Genomic DNA, 22345 nt, shown 5'->3' with positions numbered 1-22345 from the left:
AAAAAGATTGAAAACTAAAGTGCAGTTGACCAGACAGGGCACAGGTCTCAGCCTTCATGCCACAGAGCCATTTCTTTCTTTAATGACCAGATTTATCTGGGACCCAGAGGGAGAAGACAGGCGGAGCCTGTGGTTCACCAGTATGGACTGTATGTTAACAAAGGATGTTTGAAGTGTTTCTGAGGCAACAGCAATGGGGACTTTCAAGCATAATAAACATAATGAAATGTCCTTGCAGGTTTGTGATTTGTGAGGAGTATTATGGGTAACATAATATGGGTTTTGGCATCTCAGAGGCTTTTGTGTCTTGCCACTGAGAGCTGGCAAAAGGAGAGAGAGGTCACATGGTAGGTATAAGAAGGAGACTGTCTTATGGGTAAATCATACTTTTGAAACTCTCAGAAAGGATTGAGAAAAAACATTTGTGATCTAACACAGGTTTGGGAGACCTCATATTTAAGTATTAAAAAAAATGACAGCAGGCCAGAAAGATATAAAAATGTGATATTGTAAAGATAAGAGAGGTAAGGAGAGACAAAGTATGAACTGAACTGACCAAGGTAATTCTATTTTGCTTTAGTTGACTTCATTTTGTGCCCTTCACCCAACCTCCTCCCCCACTCAGCCCAGCGAACCACATCCTGCCAAGCCAGCACCTACAGGCTCAGAGACTCCATTGTTTTCATCAAGGGAAGCTTTTGAAACTTTTGTCAACAGCAGCTTTTGAAACCCCACTGGCCACCGCTGTTGTGACATAATTTTGGTCTGGGGCTTTATAAACCCTACATGTGTTTTCCTGGGGTCCAGAGTCTTTTTGACATGAGCTACAAGCAATTAAAGCAATTACTCTTAATCTGACCCTCCTTGAATGCCATTCTTCTGTATTTTCAGTGGGTAGAACATGAGCCAGACATGGTGGCTTGTGCCTATACTCTCAGCACATAGTGGGAGTGGGACAGGAGGATTGATGCAAATTTGAGGGCAGCCTGAACTACATAATGAGTTCCAAGTCATCCAGGGCTACACGGGCCTCAAAAAAGTCTGAAAAAGACATACAGAGAAAGAGATACATACAAACAGAAACATATGCATACACACACACACACACACACACACACACACACACAGAGAGAGAGAGAGAGAGAGAGATTATGTATAACATTGCAGAAGGTATTTAAAGAACCCTTTGTACACATCAGTTCTTTAAATTAAAAAAAATAGAATGGAGAGATGGCTCAGAAGTTTAGAGCACTTGCTGCTCTTTCAGCAGACCCAGGTTCCATTCCCAGCACCCACACGGCAGCTCAGAACCATCTGTAGCTCCAGTTCTCGGGGATCTGATGTCCTTGTCTCTTCTCCTTGGGTACTGCATGCCCACATGCACAGACATACAGTGGGCAAAACACTCACATATATAAAATACAATAAATAATTCTAAATTTTGTAAAAAGAATTAGAATGGTTAAATTTAATTAAACCAAATTCTTACCTCATCCAAAACATCTAGAGTTGCTAGGTCATCTACATCCCTCAGACTGGAAATAAGATTTAAGTTACCTTTCTTGGTATGAATTCGTTCATGCCTGTGAAGAAAATCCATCTCTGAATTATGAACTTTTACCCATTTGGAGGAAGTTTTAGGTACAGCTCTTCTGTGCTGTTTATAGACTGAGTGAAAGCTTGTTAGAAAATATCATCACATATTTGATCTTTAGTTTTCTCTTTTGCATTAGGAATGTACAACATATTGAACTTACAGCCTCATAAATGGTTGAAGGGTCACCATTTCTATCACAAACTCTCTTGAATTGTTTTAAATGGGAAAGAAAGATTGTTAGCAAATTTGTTAAAAATTCACAGAGACTGAACTACCAACCAAGGAGCAAGCATGGCCTGGACCTAGACCAGCTACATATATGTACAGGTGTGCAGCTTGATCAAGATGTGAGTCCCCTAACAATGGGGTAGGGGCTGTCTCTGACTCCGCTGCCTGCCTCAGAACCTCTTCCCCTAGTGGGAGAGAATGCACTTAGTCCTACTAAGACTTGAGGTGCCAGGGTAGGTTGGTACCTCTTGGGGGCCTCCTCTTCTCTGAGAAGGAGAGGTGGGAAAGGGGAGAGGGTTATGTGAGGGTGGGACTGGGAGGAGAGGAGGGAGGGACTGGTATCAGGTTGTGAAGTGATTAAATAAATAAAATAACCTTCACTTCATTTCTGATTTTTTCTTTTTTTTCTGATCTTTCTTTCTCTTTCTTTCTTTGTTTGTTTCTTTGTTTGTTTGTTTGTTTGTTTGTTTCTTTTTTTTTTGAAGTAGTGTTAAGCCATTGGCAGTAGGGATATGGTCATTGCCAATTTTTTACAGGAATAAATATTACAAAAATTTTAAATAGTAGATGAGTACATAAAATCTGATTTCAGCTTTAGCCTCAAATCTCCTACCCCTAACCAAGAAGCTATCTAAAATTGTCATCTGATAGAAAAAGAAAAATTAATTTTCTCCAATGGAGTCTCATTAGATATATTAACCACACTTAAGGGTATGTCTTTTGCCTGGCAGTAGATGGCTAACGCAAAACAAACTCAATGGCATTTTTGTAGATCCAGAAGGTTTCATGCAAGGTGCTAAGGAAGGCAGCCATTTAGTAGTCCTACCACCTGTGACGCCCCCAATCCACTGCAATGGCCAGCACGTCAAGACATCCCTGAGGGCACAATGGTGACACTTACATCACTGTGCCCACCAACAGCTATTTAATTGGATGTAAGGACTACACAGCAGGAAAGAAATTATGTAGGATACCTTCTGACTCTTCCAGCAGGATTTGTGCATAGTTTTTATCCACACTGGCTCTGTCAAGCAGGCATCCTCTTTTATATTCCCCGATATCTAAAGAAATTAGTTTGTTTTGATATACGCTCTTTACAAAAATTGAAATTTTTGTAAAAATCTGTTGTTGTGAGTCTATTTAGATGGAAACTTTAGCTGGAGAATGACAATGAGCAGCTGGTGAAATCAGAGAAGTTCATGGATACTTAGCTGGCTGAGGCCCTGCCTGCCTCTCTGTGAAGACATCCCCAGTGATGCTTTTGGCTCTGACAGTCAAAAACTTAAACAAAATGTGGTTACTATGATGCTTAACAGTCCCAGATGGTGCCTCATTCTCTATAGAAAAATTTAAAATTTTCCTGGTATGGAACTCATGGCCTTCACAACACTGTAGCACTTTCAGTATCACTGCCCATCTCTGCGCAGAGCAAGCTCAAATAGGCCAGTATCTTAAAGAGTCTATACTACATCCTTTCTGTTTTCCATGCCTAGAGGTTTTCCTCTCATGTGTGGACAACTCCACTTATCCTTCACAGGTAAACCTAGAGAAGATAGAAGGACCCAGAGGGGACAGGCACCCTATAAGGAGACCAACAAAGCCAAAAAAGCTGGGCCCAGGCGGGGACTGCAGAGACTGATGCATCAACCAAAGACCTTGCACAGAAAGGACCTAGACCCCCTGCTCAGATATAGCCAAAAGTCAGCGCAGTCTCCATGTGGGTCCTCTAGTTGGGGGAGAATGTTGAGTATTTTAAAAGGTGAATATCTAATTTTTTACAAGGTCATTCAAAGGGCTCAGTTTTCCTGCAATAGTGAGTATCTTCTCAACTACGGCTATTTACTTCTGGTTAGCTTCATGTAATTTTAATACATATACATTGCTCTGTCAGATTTGGCTACATGCAAAGTGCCATGCAGCAGAACTGTGAGAAAAATAATATAACTTTTTTTCAAAATGTACATGAGAAAGAGTGATCTACAGATTTTGCAGTGTCACTTTCTTTTGCACCTCTTCCAAGTTTGTAGTTCAACCCAATCCATATTTATTGATACCTTGTTATACGGAAGGTATGGAACTAAGTGTTGTTTTACTCAGTGAAGCTCAATTGTATGAATTGAAAACACAGATATTAAAAAAAATGACACAAGGCATATAGCAAGTGCCAAAATAGAAACAATGTATAAAGTGTTCTGGAAATGCCAAAGAGAGGATGACTGATTCCACTCTGGTAAACTGAGCAGGGTACTAAGATGGCATGTCTTGGCTTAAGTCGTACAGGATTCCAACCACCGTGGAAGAGTGTTCATATATGTGGTGGTGAATAGCTCTAAACGAACAGCGTGCATTGAGTGCATACACTGTGCGATAGTGGTGATCTTACAGACGGGGGGAGGCTAGAGTGCGTAAGAGGGAACGCCAAGAAACTAGGTCGGGGAGAGCACGCTGGATAAAGACAGATGTCTCAGGAGTGTTCTCAAATATTCTGAAACTCCTCTAATGTGCCCTACCTCACTGGCCATCCATCTAACTGCAAGCACCAGAAATCTGTTGCTCACCCCATATTAATCCCATCACCAAATTACAGCACTTTAACAAGTCGCCATATTCTGGGTTCCCTCTGTGATGATGATGCTGTTGACTTAGGTGAGTTGACAGTGAAGACAGAAGAAACAGATGTCATGAAAACTACAGAGAAAAGCATCTCAAGGAGAAGAAATGAACGAGTTAAGGGATTCAGAAAAATGGGATATAGTGACACGCAGCAGCACAGCTGAGCAAGATAATTAGGTCACCTTTCCTTCAAGAGACTAATGATAATATAAATAAAGTGGTAGGTACGTTTAGATTTCCCTCAGAGAAGCTGACAGTAAAGTGTAGAGAGAAACACATCTTGAAAAGAAACAACTTGGGAAATACAAGACTTCATAAACCCAAAACAATATGGATGGGTCAGCAGAGAAGAAAATCGGGATTACTGCTGCTGGAAGAAGAACCAAGAGAAAAACTGGGTGCTTAGTCACAGACAGAAGTGGGACTTCACTCAGAAAGTGAGAGGAACGGCACAGGCGAGGGTATGTTTGCATGTTGTGATGGACCTGTTTCTAATAGTCAGGGAATCATTAGACCTTGAAAGTATGAGGATAGATGCTATGTCAGACAAATGGAAAGTAAGCTAGAAGGCGCCTGTAGCAGGGCAGGGTAACTCATGAATAGACTCACAGTGCAGTGGAGACAAGCTGTGAACATTTCTGTAGGCTCCGGACACCCAGAACCTTTGGCCTGGGACAGGAGGGAAGCCAGAGGGACTGCTTTGTCAGCCCACTCCAAGCAGAACGGGTTTAGGAGAGCATTTGTTTTTATTTTTATTTTTCGGAAACACTGTGTTTTTAAAGCAATCCATAGGAAAATTGGAAGGACAGTACCGAGGTTCCCTAGCCACCCTCTGCCCAGATGAAGGCCAGGCTCCTCCACTGTCAACACAGCCTCACAATCAGTGAACTCACACTAGCAAATCATCACCAAAGCCCATACTTCACAGAAGTTCGCAACAAGTTCTAGCACATTCTGTAGACTTTGCCAAAGATGCAACAGCGTGTAACCATAATTATGATGTCTTACAGAGTTAATAGCCCTAAAAGGCTTTCTGTACCTATTCCTTCCCACTGTGCTAGGTACTGACTGTTACTGGTGCTTTTATTGTCATAAAAGTGGATAATATAAAATATAACCTTTTTAGTTTGGCTTCATTCAGTTAGTGAATTTAAGTATTCTTTGTGTCTTTCGTGACTTAATAGCTCATTGCCTTGGAAGTAAAGAATAAAGCCTTATTTTCTAGCTGTCTATTTATGGGACAATAATTATTTTATACACTATTTATCTGCTAATATATTGTAGATTTTGTGTCTATGTTCATAAGATATATATGGATTGGTATATATCTTGTGTCTTTTTCAGTCTTAGGGCACTAATGCAGATGGAGAGGTTAGTTTTAAAGTATTCTCTCTGTTTCTGTCTTCTGGAAAAGTATAGAAAATTGATAAGCTTTCTTCCTTAAATGCTTGGGAGAATTATGTCTCAATTACATAGGTCTGGTGCTTTGAATTATGGAATGTTATCAGTTATTATTTCAATTTCCCTAATAGATACAGATATGGTCAGATTCAAATATTACTTTTCTGAGCTTTGGCAGATTTGTTATTCAGAGAATTTGTTCCTTTTACTCAGGCTATCAAATTTCTCACCCCGGCCCTTGTGTGTATGTGCTCATTATAATTGAAATCCAGATTCCATATATGAGAGAAAACACTTGGCATTTGTCTTTCTCTGTCTATCTTATTCTGTTTAACATAATGATTTCCAGATGCATTTGTTTTCCTTCAACTGTCATGATTTTATTTTCTTTACGGCTGAGTAAAACTCCACCTTTTCTTTACCCACTCATCTATGGATGGGCATATAGGCTGGTTCCAGTTCTTAGATCTCACGAATGGAATGGCAATAAGCATGGGTAAGCATCCTTGAAGGCCACTCCTTGGAGTCCTTTGAGCATGTGTCCAGGGAGCATGCGCTATATATATAGCACTTTGAGCATGTGCTATAGCTGGACCATACGCATCCTCTACTCTTGTGAGGAACTTCCATGGCGAGTTCCATTGTTGAGTCACCATTTATCACACATTCAGACAGTGTTGAAGAGTTTTTCCTCTTTACTTCACCCTCTCAGCATTTATAGGTCTTTATATTCTCAACGCTAGCCATTCTGGCCCGAGTGAGAGGGATCTCTAAGCACTTGTTGAACACACTTTGAGGGGTTTCTTTCTTTCTTTTTGCCATTGCGTTTCCTTTTTTTTTTTTTTTTTGAATTGTCTATTCCATTCATTTGCCTATTCATTGATCTTATGATTTGGGTTTGGGAATTAAATTTTTGAACTCTTTAGGGTCTATTCATTAATCTTCTATCTCATGGGCAGTTAGCAAAGGTTTTCTCATATTTGGTAGGCTGTCTCTCCACTCAGATAATGTTTATAGTTTTTGTTTTGTTTTCTATACAAAACCTTTAATTTCATGTAATCTTTTTTGTTAATTCTTGGGAAGATTTCCTGTGTTCTTTTCAGAAAATCCATCAGCACGGGGAGGGGTGTGTGTGTCTTTTTTATGCCTAGGTGTTTTACTTTTATATTTTGAATTATCAGGAATAAGAATTTATTTCACTATTGATATGGAGAAAAGCTACTGATTTTTTTTCTTACTTTTATCTTATTGTTTTAGTTAAGACTTTGAACATCATATTGAATGAGTATAATGAAAGTGGGCACAACTGTCTTGCTCTTGGATTTAGAAGAAATGTGTCTCACTTTCCCATACTTAGTATAGTGTTGGCTGTAGGTTTGCCACACTGAGGTATATTTCTTATTTTCTTGTGTTTGTCTGGATTTTGGTCATGAAGCAATACTGAGCTTTGTCAGAGTCCATTTTCTGCATCTGTTGAGATGATCACGTGATTTTTCTTTGTTAATGTATTTACATGTGTATTACATTTATTGATTTGCATATGTTGAAGCAACCTTAACTTCCCGGGATGAAATGAAGTTCTTTAGATTTTTTTTGTGTGTGTGTGTGTGTGTGTGCGCGCGCGCGCGCGCGCTCTGAATGTCCAGGGAATCTGTAGCAAAGGCCTCTCTTTCATTTCTGATAATAGCAATCTTGTTCTTTTTGTTGTTGTTTCTTAGTTATCCTGAATAGAGGCCTAACAATTTTATTGATCATTTCAAATTGCCAGCTTTGGCATTGTGCATTTCCTGTTTTTATTTCCTGTTTTCAATGTCACTATTTTTGCAGTAATTTTTAATCATACACACACACACATATATCACTTTAAAATTAGTTCACCTTCGCAGTTGCCTCAAGTAGAAGCCTAGATGACTGAATTTTGAGTCTCTGTTCCTATTTTAGGCATTCAGTGTTATGAGTTCTTGGTCTGATGATTTCAATATGCCCACCATTTCTAAGTCTGGCTATAATACTTGTTTTATTTCTTTCAATTGTGTTGTTACTGTATGCATATTTTCATTTTTGTTGGGTCTAGAATTTATTTATAAGCAGATATATTACATGGGGTAAAGTCAGCACCTATACACTGACCTTCATTAGCATGGAGGGAGGGTGTGGGGTGAGCAAAGCAGTAGTTCTTTGTGCTGATCCAGTTAGATCCTCCCAGTGAATAAAGGCATCTGCACTGGGACGTGAGCAGATGCTCATGTTTGTCTCACTTCTCACCTCTCTTCCCAGTTCTTGGGAGGTCAGTATGCGGGGACAGGGCTGGTTATTTTCTTTCTTCAGGTTGGTTCAGGTTGAAGGACTCAAGTCTTGGTAGCCTGTGTTTCACTTTGGTAAAATACATCCTCTTGGACTAATTTTCTTTCCCTCTGATGTTTTCAGTATTTATGCTGAGAAGCCATTTGGTCTCCTAGAAGTGAAACAGAGTGTGGAAGTTTCTTGGGACTGTGGCTTTTATTCTTTTAACTTTTTGACTCATCCAGATGTGGCTTCCAGAAATTCATCATATAGTGCCCACCTATCCTGTTCCCCTCCTGGAAAAGCCATCTGCTCATGAGTTTCTACTCAGTAAGAAGAAATTCTCCTCATCTGCCTGCTCATCAATTCAAGTCTACAGGCAGCAGTTTACCTTGCAATCTTCTGTGATAGACTCAAGAATTGGTAATTGTTTCATTTGTTCACCTTCTTGCTAGTTGTTAGGTACAGCGATGACCTCTGAGTTCTCTTATGTATTAGACTGCGGTGAATCTTTAAAGAGGTGTGTGTGAGTATACTGAGGACAACGTCAAGAGAAATAACAGAGACAGTGCTTAGGCGTTTAAGGGGCGGAATCGCCCCTTAAGTTGAGTTGTTAGACACCCTTTTCCCTGCCAGTATGCCTGAATTACAGTGAGCATTGAGGATGGCATATTGAAACACAAGTCAAAAATGCCACCCTGGTCAGTATTCTTAGGTATTGTTAAAATAAAAGTTGCTACGTCTGACTCCAAACCTTCCCCATTGTCCCTCCTGCCTTCTGTAATATAATAAATATTACATATTTATTATTGTTGCTTTATTTTTGAGATTATAATATAATTAAATCATTCTCATCTTCCTTTCCTCTTCCTAAGCCCTCTTAAATACTGTTCCTTGGTCTCTTTCAAACTTATTGATCTGCCTTCACACCTCCCTGCTCCACTACTCTCTTACCCAGGGGCTCCCTTCTGGCAATGTCTCTGAACCCAGAACATTTCGGTGTCAGTGGCTATGCTGTGACCCTTCTCTGCCCAGACAGAGCCACACGATCATGTAGCATCTTAGGATAATATGTGTAGCTGACCACTTCCCATCCCTAGAGCTCTCAATCATCCTTTCTGTCGTTTTTTTAGTTTAATTTAGTGTGTATAACTATCTGATACACTATGTCTCTTACTCATGTATTGTATACATTGTTTAAGTCTTCCCATAGGCATTTAAGCCCTGCTAGGAGAGAGTTGTTGTGTTATAATATACTGACTGATAATCCCACATTCTCCCTGAGCAGATGCTTGTAAATGGCAAGTTCTCAAAATATATTTCTTGGGCAAAAGGTGAATATTTTACTTTTAGTAAATGTTCATTAGTATAGTATTGAAGACAATTCATTTTGTAAAACTCTTTTTTAAACAAACATTTGGAATGCCCAAAGAGAATATAAATGTATGTTTCAGTATGGTTTTATACTTTTGATATCTTTTTTCTTGTCTTCATTTCATAGAAATGGTTGACATTCTTGTTAATTTATTAAATGGTTATTTTCCTCTAGGCTCAGAAGGAAACAAAGCCAAACTCCTACTATAAGACTTCTGTTCTCTTGTGAACGAGACCGTATTTCCTATTTACTCTGTAATACTGGAGAGACATAGCTTCAGACTGTAAATAATTTCTTTGTGTTGTCAAAGGTCACCAGTACCCACAGGGGTAGTTATTATAGCTTCCTGTGTATTTCAGTTTTACACAATGAAAAAAAAGAAATAACTCCTGCTACCTTGAAGTTAAAATTTCATCTTTACAATTTAGTTGAATGTTTGTAAAGTAGCAGCTTTGTTTGCCTTACTTTGGTTAAAAATACTTGTGTAAAGAGCAATGTCTATTACCTAAGGTGATCCAAGAGCCACTGGGGTAGAAAAACAATCTTTGTCAAACAGAAATCTCATCAATGCTTCTGTCTTGGTTTCCTTATCCATCCTTACATTTCAGTAACAAAGACAACTGTTAGGACCAATGGGAATTCAAACTCTAAGTGTTGTGCCCTGGGAAATGAGTATTTATTTCTCTGCTTCTTAGCTCTTTTGCCTTAAATGTGCCATTGTGAATTGAGGGAGGGAAAGAAGACAACACCAGTCTAGGCCCCAGGCCAATCTGACAACTACAGCAATTGGTGCTACAATTGCCCAGTCTCTACTGAGGCTTTGACTGTCCTCTCCATTCATCAGGACCTAAAACTTCCTTAAAGATGTATTTCCATCTGGTATGAAAAGGCAAGTATATGTTCATCACACTTGTAGCTGTGCTGGAAGGGAGGTAAGGTTGGAAAGTTACATAGAAGAGTATGAAAACTCAGCTAATGACCATAGCTCATACTTCACTGAGTAATTGCAAACAAGTAGAAATAATTTCATCTTTTTTGTTAAGCTACCGTTTACCACCTTCTGGTTTCAATGGAGGAACTTCCTGTACCTTGAGCAAAAGCTAAGTGTTTTGCTGTGAGTTTGAGTTTGTTTCCTCAACTCACTGCTCTGACCATATCTTCTCCCATGCATTGCCCAGTGCTTTCACCATCATCCAGTAATGCAGAACCCCTCACTTGGAAAGGCTCTCTCTGTTGATCCCCTTCTTCCTTCTCATTCCTTCACAGCTGTATCTCTAAGCAAGTTCACATTTCTTTCTCTTCATCTCACTATTTTCCTTCATTTCTCTCCATTCTGCTGAAGTGGTGCTTGCCAAAATCATTAGAGAAATCCATGTTAATTTGTCACTGTTTGACAAAGGTGACTCTTCTCCTCTGGATACACCCATTTACATGACTTATGAGGGACCATATTCCTCTTGGTTTCTCTCCTGTTTTCTAGCTCTGGTTCATCTGTTTGTTGCTAAGTATGGGCTTCTCCATGAATACCATCTTCAGTCTTCAGTTTTCATTGTTGACACCCACTAAGTAAGCTCATCCCATGTCATGCCATTAAACATCTTAACAAAAAGTGACTCAAAAGCCAACTTCAACATGAATTCCCTCCCTCAAAGTACAGATAGCTTATAGCCAACAGCCTAATCAATTAACTGTACCTTGATATTTGCAGAATGCAACATAACTATCTTCCATTTTATGTGAATACATACAAGGATTATACTATCATCCATGGTCTGGGACCACCAACATCAAAGTTTGGGCTGCCTAGGTGATTATATATATGTGTGTGTGTGTTATATAAAGCCTATATTATTCATATATTACATATATAATTTTTCAATATCTAATACAATCAGGAATATGTAACTAACACACACATGCATATGGTTCTCTATTTACACAGGTTTTGAATTAGATTGAAACGATTTGAAAAAATTGTATCTTCATGGAACTTTTTTTTCTTAAGGAATACATTATAATCTAGAGGCCATTTAAAGTATATCGGAAGTTATATGTAGATTATTTACATAAAATATTTGAATGTCCTAGGGAGTTGTCAGCTGTGGGAGGCCTGTAAACAATTTCCTGTGAAAGCTCACACACAGACACATGCACACATGCAGACATATACACACATTTTATATATGTACACACATACACCACAGACATGACACACACATACACATTATATATACACACACATGTATCGCATGACTTTAACAGATTGTGGTATTGTCAAATGTGAACTACAAGTAATTTATGTCTTTGTTACTAGAATTGCCATGGTTAGATATTTATGTATTTCCTTTACTTTATTTTTGATAAGATATTATGAATTTGGCTTCAGATTTTCACTCAAAAAATAAAACCCAGGTGTATGTAGATATAAAGGTGTGTGTGAGAGTGAGATCTCTGACTTCAAAATTAATCAGAATTTTTCTAAACTTGTGGAGTGTAGCACTTTTTATTTCCCTCTTTTCCTCTTTTATTTATTTTTCTCCTTTTCTTTCTTCTTTTTCTTCTCCTCCTCTGTCTCCTCTCCCTGCCCACCCATCTCCTTTTTTCCTCTCCCTTTCTCCCATTTGCAGAACAGCCAGTAATAAAGGTTTACAGGGCTGGCAGTAAAGAAGGAGGAGAACATCATTTTGAATTCTAGTAACAATATTCTGCTTTAAACTCAGACGTCCTCTCTGTGACTGACGAGATGGCTCAGTGGATACAGCACTTACTCTACAAGTGTTGTAGGTTTCCTTCACTCTCAGCCACAGAGAACACAACAAACCTGGTGCTGCCTGGGGAGGGCCGCTTTGAGAGCTACACTGGCATCTTCAAGGTTAGGAATCAGGAACCAGAGGCTGGAGATCCTAGGGATAGGATAGAAGCAAACAGAACTGGCAAAAAGAACAGGAAAAGGGAGAAATGTCAAATGATATTTGACATTGATAATGATACTCTCTTATCGTCATACACTAGGGCCTAGCATAGTAGTTATCAGAGAAGCTTCAGCCAGCAACAGATGGGAGCAGATGCAGAGACTCACAGTCAAACATTAGTTGGAGCTAATTAGGGAATCCTGTAGGAGACAGGGAGGAAGGATTTTAGGAGCCAGAGGGGTCAAAGACACCACAAGAAAATGGCCCACAGAATCAACTAACCAGGGTTCATAGGTGTTCACAGAAACTGAAATGACAATCATGTATGGGTCTGACCTAGGTCCTTTGTTTACGTTATAGTTGTGTAGCTTGTTGTTCTTGTAGAACTTCTAACAGTGGGAATGGGGGATGTCTCTGAGGATTTTTTGTTGTTGTTGTTTTGCTTTGTTTTGTTTTTGATAGTGTAGCTTTGGCTGTCCTGGACTTACTTTGTAGACCAGACTGGCCTCAAACTCAGAGATCCACCTGCTTGTGCCTCCTCGAATGCTGGGATTACAGGCATGCACCACTGGGCCTGGCACTTCTGACTCTTTTGCCTGCTTTTGGGACCTTTCTCATTCTACTAGGTTGCTTTGTCCAGCCTTAATGAGAAGGGAGGTGCCAATTCTTATTGTAACTTAGTATTTCATGTTTGGTTGATATCCCTGGGAGGCCTGCCCTTTTCTGAAAGGAGAAGGAAGAGGAGTAGATCTGAGGGAAAGAAGATTTGGTGGAGGGTTACTGGAGGAGAGAAGGGAGGGGAACTGTGGTCAGAATGTAACATGAGAAAATAATGAGTAAAAGCAAAAACTTCTAAAAGAGAAGTTATAAAGACTTAAGAAGAAACTAGACAAAGAGACAAAAACTGAGCTACTTACATCCTGAAAAGAAATTGAGAATAAAATCATGATAGAGAAGCACTGAGATGTTGTAGCCAGCTTTACTACCTTGTGGGTTTCTTTGTCCCTCTTCCACTCTTCTACCCCCTTATTAGCCCCTAACGCTAGATAGGAGAGAGAAATGGATAGAGACAAAAGTGGCAACATTATCATTAGACTACTTCCTGCTGATTAGGGGCATTGAGTTCCTTGGGGCAAGTTTGAGCTCCACTGTCAGGATGTTTATTTTCTTCTTGTTACTTCTTTGTACACGACTATTTGACAAACAGCAACCAACAGCATCCAACCATCAACCAGCCACCAACCTCGCTTCTGAAAAGTTTCCAGAATTCCAAATGTCACACAATTTCAGAAGCTATCTGCAGCTGGTACAACCATGCCCCTGCTAGAGCGCGAGGTAAATCATAGTCATCGGCTATAAAGCAGTCTCTTATCCCCACACCTGGGATTAAAACAAAAACACATTCACATAACATTTCTGTGTTTTTTTAAAGAAACCAAAATCACAAAATTGTCACTACAAGTTGTAGCATTGAATATGTCTGAGGCCTTACAGAGAGAAGCAGCAAAGAACAAATGTTCAATCAGTTCCATGAACCAGAGGAAGCCAGCTGGGGAAGGCACACAACAAGGCAAGTAAGACTGATGAGAAAGAATCCACATAAGGAACTTGATAAAGCTCCTTCAAATCTCAAGAAATCCTCACAGAAAACACTAGTTAGAAAACCAGGGGAAAACTCACCACTTCCAGAAAAGTGCACGTCACCATGGAGGTAGCAGAGAAACATTCGTTATATCTAAGGAAGAGAAATAGTCCTCTGGGCAACTCTCAGCTTGCTAAACTGAGCTTCATGTTCAAACCTTCAGGCTGTTTTAGGAGCAAACAAAACAGTATGCAAGTAGCTATTCAAGAGAAGGAGTAACACATTCAGAAAGCGTGTGTCCCAAAACAAAACAACCAACAACCTGTGCTAACCACTGAATTTATTTAAACATAAAAAGGACTATGAAGCCATTAAAAATTACAGTTATAAAACCTAAGAATGTTAAACAGAGACAATGTCAAAGGACAATGTGATGGTACAGACATGGGATAAGGAAGCATAACTAGGCTAACTCATCCTTCATACCAAAGAAAAGAAATAGTTATTGCCTAGAGTAGAACCAAAATTATTTTAGCCATTTAAACTTTCATGAAAGAGAGAAAGCAAGAAAGAAAAAAAAGGGAGGGAGGGAGGAAGGAAGGAAGGAAGGAAGGAAGGAAGGAAGGAAAGAAGGAAGGAAGACAGAGCACAGGTATGGTCCCAGCCTCCTCACAGAAGTGAAAATGATCACCATGTTGGCAATTAACACCTGGGTCAGCTTGTTATTCAAATTAACCTAAATGATGCCATCCTAGTTGGTTCAAATATGCTGTGAATATGATGCCCATTTTTTTTAATTTTATTTTTTTCTTATCAGTTACATTTTATTAACTCTGTATCCCAGCCGTGTCCTGATCCCTCATTCCCTCCCAGTCCCTCCCTCCCTCTCTCCTCTCCACCGTGCCCCTTGCCAAGTCCACTGATAGGGGGAACCTCCTCCCCATTCATCCGATCCTGTTTTATCAGGTATCTTCAGGACTGGCTGCAAAGCTCTCCTCTGTGGCCTAACAGGACTGCTCCTCCCTTGGGGGGTGGGGAGGCCAAAGAGCCAGTCATTGAGTTCCTGTTAGAAATAGTCCTTGTTCCCCTCACTATGGGAAACCAATTGGTTACTGAGCTACCACAGGCTACATCTGAGCAGAGGTTCTAGGTTACATTCATACATGGTCCTTGGTTGCATGTCAGTCTCAGAAAAGACCCTGTGCCCAGATATGTTTGGTCCTTGTGGAACTCCTATCCTTTCCTCATCATACTAACTCCCCTTCTTTCTTATGATTCCCTGTACTCTGCCAAAGGTTTGGTCATGAGTCTTTGCTTTGAAAACACTGCTAGTTAGAGTTTTTCAAATGCGCTCAGTAGATGATGCCCATTTTTAACCTTAGTTGTCAGAACATTCTTTGTAGTTAGTAAAGTTTTTCCAAAAGTCATAGGGAATGTATGAATATAGATTATTTGATCAGTGACTACCTTACTAAGCATTATAAACCCTAGTTATAGTGTATCAAAGACAAATTAAAGTTAAGATTAAATTCTAATTCTGAATAAACAACAGAAGGTAGGCCAAAGAAGCTAAACACCAAAAAAATAAAAAGTACTGGACATCATGTCATGATTGACAAGCTCTGCCAATGCTAATGGTAAAGAATACAGAAGCTCATACAGAAAAGCATCAGTTTGGGAAGTCATACTTAAGTTATGGCGGGAGCAGGATTCATTTTTTTCTAGATTCCAAAAGAAGGAGCAGATGAAAAGCTCTTTTCCAGAAATAACACTCTAGGCTTGTATCACTTTTCCTTGGAAATTCACTAGGGTGTGGTGGATTCTGACAGGGATCTTAAGGCCACGCAGGATCTCGATCCAGGGCCTGTGCACTGTGGCATCTGTGTGTGAGTGTATGCCCACTCCACTAGGCGTTTCCCCCAGCAGCGAGTCAACAGAGAGGCACGTAGTGTGTCGCCTTTCTCTCAGTTTCGAGGCATCGGCATAACTTACTCTTGGAATTCCAGTGGTCAAAGATTTATAGGCTCATATTGATGTTTCTTCTCCCTGCCTACTCAAATACATGTATCAAGTGTGGCTTAGAAGTAAATACTCATAAACCTCCTGAAGACAATATTTATCCAGCTGCTTACCTCCAAACAACTTAAGAGAACCCACTACCATACCATATATTTACATATAAATTGAGAGACTTCTAATGCCCACATACACAAACAGTAGCTGCTAATTGCTCATCACAGCTTGGTAACTACATACCGGGTCAAAAGCAATTTATCATTCTTTGAACACTCAGGATTTTCCACCAGCTACTGTTAATATTAGAATTGTCTGTCTGTAAACTGTTTTTTTTTTCTTTTCTATTATTGTTCTAAACTAGCTACTGCTTCTAGCTATAATAATGAAGTTGACAGATTCCTAGCTGAATAAAAGCAAATGCTGCTATGTCTTGTTCTTATACAAGTGTCCTCTTAAATCTTTGCTAATCTGAGATACTCACAGTTCTTACCTCATTTCCAAAGCCATAGAATTAATACACACACTAACAGGGTGAAGAGAAATATGCCTTTCTGAGTCCCTAGTTCAACCTTTGTGAATCTTGCATGAGAATGGAGATGCCACACTGGTGGCCTAAGCCAGGGCCTGTGACTCATGTGCCTGTAATGAGAACTGGACATCCCCAGGGTTGCACCTACCACAATCTGCAGGGATGGTAGGAAGTCAAGTGCCAGCCAAAGACATTTAAATAGTAGGGACTGAGTTTCCCTGCCTCCAAAAATTGCAATAACTTAAAGTCAGGAAGAACCACAAAAAGAAAAATGCCATATGGTTAACAAAAAAGATGCCTATAAACTTACAAGCACTATTTGAAATTACAGGCACTATTCACTTTTAGAACTAAGGACACATAAGATTTATAAGTGAGGACAGGCTACTGCCTTCTGCTGCAAAGGATTCAGGTTCAACCTATCTGAATTTTAGTGCTGTCTGATCTCCACAGCTCTCGAATTCTATTTCAGAACTGAAGAGCATAGTATATGACGTCCTTTGAGCACACCCTGCCCTCATGATTTTGCTCAAGTCATATAATATTTATTTTGTGGCAACTCCATTTTCACAAGACCAAGGCAGTTTATCTTTTGCAGTATCTATTTGAAGGTTTCCTATCCCTATTAGAAAAAAAAATGCTTCTTTTAGACTTTCACAAGACATAATTTGGAACTCTTTTATAGAGCTGAAGCTTGCTACTTTGCATAATGGTTATCTACATGCATGTCCTTTCTGTCTACTTGAGAGTAAGCCCCTCAGTAGACTCTAAAAAGGCTTCTTCTGTCAGATATTCCTATAAAACCTTTCACAAGAACTTTAAACAACAGCTTCAGTAAATGTGGAGACCATAAGGATACCATAGCAACCGGTGATTTTGTCAATAGCAAAGGTATAAATAACATGTTTGACATTGGTATGAATGACAGCCCCACCCTGAAACTGAGTCTTGTTTTTGATTGAAAATGGAAAGTAGAAGAGTCTACCAAGGTAATCTCTGGATTTGGCTGTTATAATTGATGAGGGGGTGGTGATATTATGAAGGAAGGGGGCAAGGAAGTAATCTAGGATTGAGGTAGCAAAGTTTCAAGTTTGGAGATGTTGAATTTGAACTTTCCTCGAGACATTCACATGGCAAAGGGAACTGAACAGAATGCTCTCATAAACTACAGTTTAAAGTCTCATCTTCTAAGGAAGATGGCAAATGTCCCCAAAGGTGACTAGTCCCCACCACAACCATCAACATCCCTAGAAGATAACTATCACTCTAGAAAACAGAAAGTGAAACGGAACCATGTCTCATTGAAGGAGACCATTTGTTACTTTCTATTGATTTCCCTGCTTTCTTAGCCCACTGTTCTGTTTTGTAAAATTAGAATCCTATTTGTGTCACTTTATACTGCTTAAAGTCCTACACGTAATAATGAGTTGAAAACTTGAACCAGGTACTGTAGCACTAAACGGTCAAGCAAGTTTTTAGTTCTTTCATTTATTAATATTTGGACGGTTGTCTCAACGTTTCCTTATTCTCTGCCTTCAACTGCATCTATGGGTCAAGAGGGACAGATAACATAGTGCCACAAAGACAAGGAGTACTTATGACTAAGCAACAACTCTGTTTATATAACTATAACCAGGGACATAGTCCTGTGTGCTTCTGTGAAATTATGTACAGAATAATAATTTATATACATCAACATTAACCAACACTAGAATATGGAGGTTACCAAGAAAAATACTGAATTTTCATTATTATATAAATATAAAAACATGCTAATTATTAATATCACAAAAGGACCTTTTACTTTAAAAATTGTTATGATTTAAGTGGATGCTGAGCTTTACCCCCTAAGGAATGTAAATCACACTGTAAATAATATTTTAGGTAAAAGTTCAAGGTTCATGAAATATTTTAGGAAACTAAATATTCTATAGACTTCTATAATGTATTATATGTATGAAAGTAGATATAATGGATGTCCATCCACTATGTCCACTGCTCAGAATATCTTTCTGGGAATGAGAGTTTTCAAATGGCTCAGGGTAGGCCTGTGCCTCTCCCTGGACACATGAGGTGCACCACGTGACTTCTGTCATGTACTTTAACTAGAGCACAGGCCTGAGGCCAAGGCATGAAGAGTCAGATGGTCGTGTGAGCTTTCCAGTCTTGGAGGAGTGATGACATGCTCAAAGTCAGTTTGTGAGTGTTGAGAGGCAGCAGTGCTGGGGCAGGTGACGGTGCCTCGGTAGGAACACATTTTTTGAGGAAGATGATGGGTTCCTGATTCTGTTACTACATGCCTAGGCCAGACCTTTCCTCCACCGCAGTTCTTACAAGATACCCACATATTTCACTAAGTTGCTTTTCCATATTAGCTGACATGCGTTGTTTAGAAGAGTGCATGTTACTTATGTCTTTTATCTATGCTCATTAGCTGAGGTAACTGAGTATTTTAAACATTATTTTCAGAAGCAAAATTAAAAATATTATAATTCAGCTTTTTTCCTGACTTAGTAGTCAGATGTTGACTTATGACAGAAACTTCCTGCAGCTACCCCATTTCCCAACATTCCCTTCCCAATCTAAGATGCCTAGTTTTGCATAAAACAGTAAACACATGAAAATCAATATCTATACTAATATATATCATATATTATATATTATTATATATACTATATCGTATATAAATTATATCATATATACTAACGCCATTAATCTGTTATAATTATAATTTTTGTTTTGATAAAGTCATTTTAAAATCACTGCTGGCATTTTCAAGAACATGGGGTACTGGACTGGTGACATTCTTCTTCCACGCAAATATCCTGTTAAATTCATGTCGCACTGAGAACCTGTAAGTTCTTTTCTCTTCTGTGACTATTTCATAGTAAAGCTTCATGGAATCTTGAGATACTCTGTTTTGGAAAGCCGAGGTACTGTGTAATTACCTGGCCTTCTCTGTGCTTCCCAGGCATTGATGAATATCGATGAATTCCATTAGTTGTTTTTGCAGCATCACATCTTTGCCCTCAATCTGAGTGATGAATTTATGTTTCAAAAGATCTGACACTGTTGGACGCTTTTCATAATCTTTGGTCAAGCATCTGTACTGGCAAAAAGAAATGTGTAATTATTAAATAACTTAGAGTTTTGAAATTATTCAAATTTTTAAAAAATCTACTTTGACTTGAGGCTTCTCACAAATGTCAATTCTCACATCTCAAAAATACAAAATGGCAATGTGATGAATGTTTATGAAAGTGCCTTTATCTGTACAGGATGCCACATTTCACCTAACCCAACTTTTGTTTATCTCCCAGCAAGCACTGCTATGCAATGGCAATCAAATTCTGTTTTCACTTCAAAGTCTCATTTTCCAAACCACTCAAAGTTGGAAGTCTTAATCTTTATATAAAATTAACACAAACTCTTTAGTTTCATTTCTATGAACCATGCTTTTAAGACTTTTTAATCAATATATTTTTTCTACATATTTAATCAACCTATTTTCATACATTTCTGATAACTTACTAGAAGGTTAGTCTGCTAAGGAGGCTTAGATTCCATGCCAGCAGGTATTTCATGAGATCATGTGGCAGATATTCTAATGAATAACATACTTGTCTGTGGAGAGGATCAACCATGGCATATTCTGTAGGAAGGGTAAGGCTAGTGAATGAATACATTTGCCTGGGATAGTATCACTGAAAAGCAAGTGAATAAATGCAGGATGTTTATTCAACTATGGCAGCTCTCTTCAAATATTTGTAAGAAGGATTTGACCAGCCTCAGTGGTCAGTAGGTCCCATGATTGATTGGTGGAAGAGGTTGCAGGTCTGTGTGATTTCGTGTGCTTACCGAGTGGAATGCATTGCTCTGGAAGCATGCTTCTTATGAGGGATATAAGCACCAATTGAAGGGCTGCGCATGTTCTAAAACCCCTTTGACCTGGAGATAGTGTCTCCATTATGAAAGTTTGGACTGTTATTTGGGGATATCAAAATAAATCAATAAGAAAAAACAAACAAAAAAGAAGCAGGGCCTGATGACACAGGCCAAAAATCATAGAACTTCAGTCTATACTGCACTACAGAGTGAATTTAAACTGGGTAACTTAGACACTCTTAAAAACAACAACAACAACAACAACAACAACAGAACCCCACAAACATCAAAATGGGCAGGGAGTGTAGTTCAGTGGGGAGTACATTCTTAGGATATATGAGGTCCTAAGTTCAATCCCAGTGCATCAAAACAAGAAAAAAAGGAGATGGAGACACAGAAAGAGTAGGAGGAGGAGCAGGAAGAGGAGAAGGAAGAGGAGCAGGAGGAGGAGCAGCAGGAGGAAGAGCAGCAGCAGCAGCAGGGGGAGGAGCTCAGTCCTTGGCTTAGTCAGTGCCATTAGTAATCATCATAGTTGATCTTTCTGGGATGATAATTTGACAATTTATTTCATTGGCTTAACCAAAACCTTCCCTAACATTCCCTAACATTCCACAGGATATTAAAATATTCTGTGGAATGAAGTTGGTGCTGTCTAGAAACCAGAACAGATCCTCTTCAGTTTCATTCATTTTAAGGGACAGAAACAATTTCTACATGGAAGCACATTTGCATATGCATTAAGAAAAGTGACAAATTATTTTATTCAAGCTAAACTTTGCCAAATAGCCAATGACTGCCTTGGCACTGCTAGACATGGGAGCGACAGTGACAAGGAAGGTGGCAGTGTTCTGGAGCTGCTCATTGTCTGGCTAGACAAAAGGACGTCAGAAACGGTAAGCTCAATAATTAGAAGTGTCAGGAGTGGAAGAGGAACAGGAGAGTGCCACACAGGACAGAATACTGATTGCCTAAGGGAAGATGGGAAGTGAGTGTCAGAAGGAAGCTGAGAAATGAGTCAGACAAACCGAGATCCACTGAGTGCCTGCATTCTGATAAAGCCCAGACAGACACTGGGGAGAATCCCAGCCACATCAGTGATTTCTCGAGACTTGGGCAATGACAGGATGATGTGCACAGAGAATGCGTATGGTACCTTGACCATAAAAAACTTTAAAAGATCATTGATCCCTATTGAGTTCCCACAAGCTCTCAAATCTAAGTCTCTTGTCTTTAGAAGACTACATAGATGCTTTGGTAGGAACCCCAGTCACAGCAATTGCCCTCTCTGCATTTGAAAAGTGATTTGGCACATCAAATTGCCACCGTCCTTCCCTTCCATTTACAACCAGGAGTCATCCCTCACTTTCTCTATTTTAGGTAAAGAGAGTAAAATCTGTGAAAAAGTTCAGCGGGGCTGAATTTTCTAAATGGCTGACCTGCTTCTAATTAATTGTGGGGAGGCAAGTCACTTCTGTTAAATTGCTGTCAAATGAAATTGTTCGCTGAATCTCATATGCATAAGCCTTTGATAAATATGATCTTCAGCTGTACTTACTACAATTGAGAGTCAGTGATGCAGACAAATGAAGGGTTAAATAACTGACTTCACAGGTAATAGATGTGAGCAAGTGGGAAATGCTGAGGGCAGTGCTGCAGGAGCAGCAGGTAGATGAGCATGTTCCCTGAGGACAAGGAGTCCTTGGAAACATGGCTACAGCAGGTGAGTAAAACTGACCCGGAGGTTATCGTTTAAGCAGCAGGAGATTCACTGGACCCCTAGCAGATAATTCAGATTTCCTTTCCTTTGCTTTTTCCTTTCCTTTCCTTTCCTTTCCTTTCCTTTCCTTTCCTTTCCTTTCCTTTCCTTTCCTTTCCTTTCCTTTCCTTTCCTTTCCTTTCCTTTCCTTTCCTTTTCCTTTCCTTT

At 39.3% G+C, this 22345-nt stretch overlaps 1 protein-coding gene across 1 annotated transcript in view; it reads right to left on the bottom strand.

The window, feature by feature from the left end:
* Window positions 1–22345, bottom strand: part of Myo3a (myosin IIIA) — a 206125-nt gene that overhangs the window by 125179 nt on the left and 58601 nt on the right. Inside the window, exons 9-10 of the mRNA XM_055608590.1 lie at window positions 19485–19640; window positions 1490–1583 (exon numbers count right to left, since the gene is read on the bottom strand). Of these exons, the coding sequence (XP_055464565.1) occupies window positions 1490–1583; window positions 19485–19640 (250 nt within the window). The remainder of the gene's footprint in view (window positions 1–1489; window positions 1584–19484; window positions 19641–22345) is intronic.

The sequence above is a fragment of the Psammomys obesus genome, unplaced genomic scaffold, assembly GCF_907164565.1.
Source record: "Psammomys obesus unplaced genomic scaffold, mPsaObe1.curated_primary_1811, whole genome shotgun sequence".
NCBI classification, from domain to species: Eukaryota; Metazoa; Chordata; class Mammalia; order Rodentia; family Muridae; genus Psammomys; species Psammomys obesus.
The sequence above is the reverse complement of the archived record's forward strand: the minus strand, read 5'-3'. Positions and strand labels throughout refer to the sequence as shown.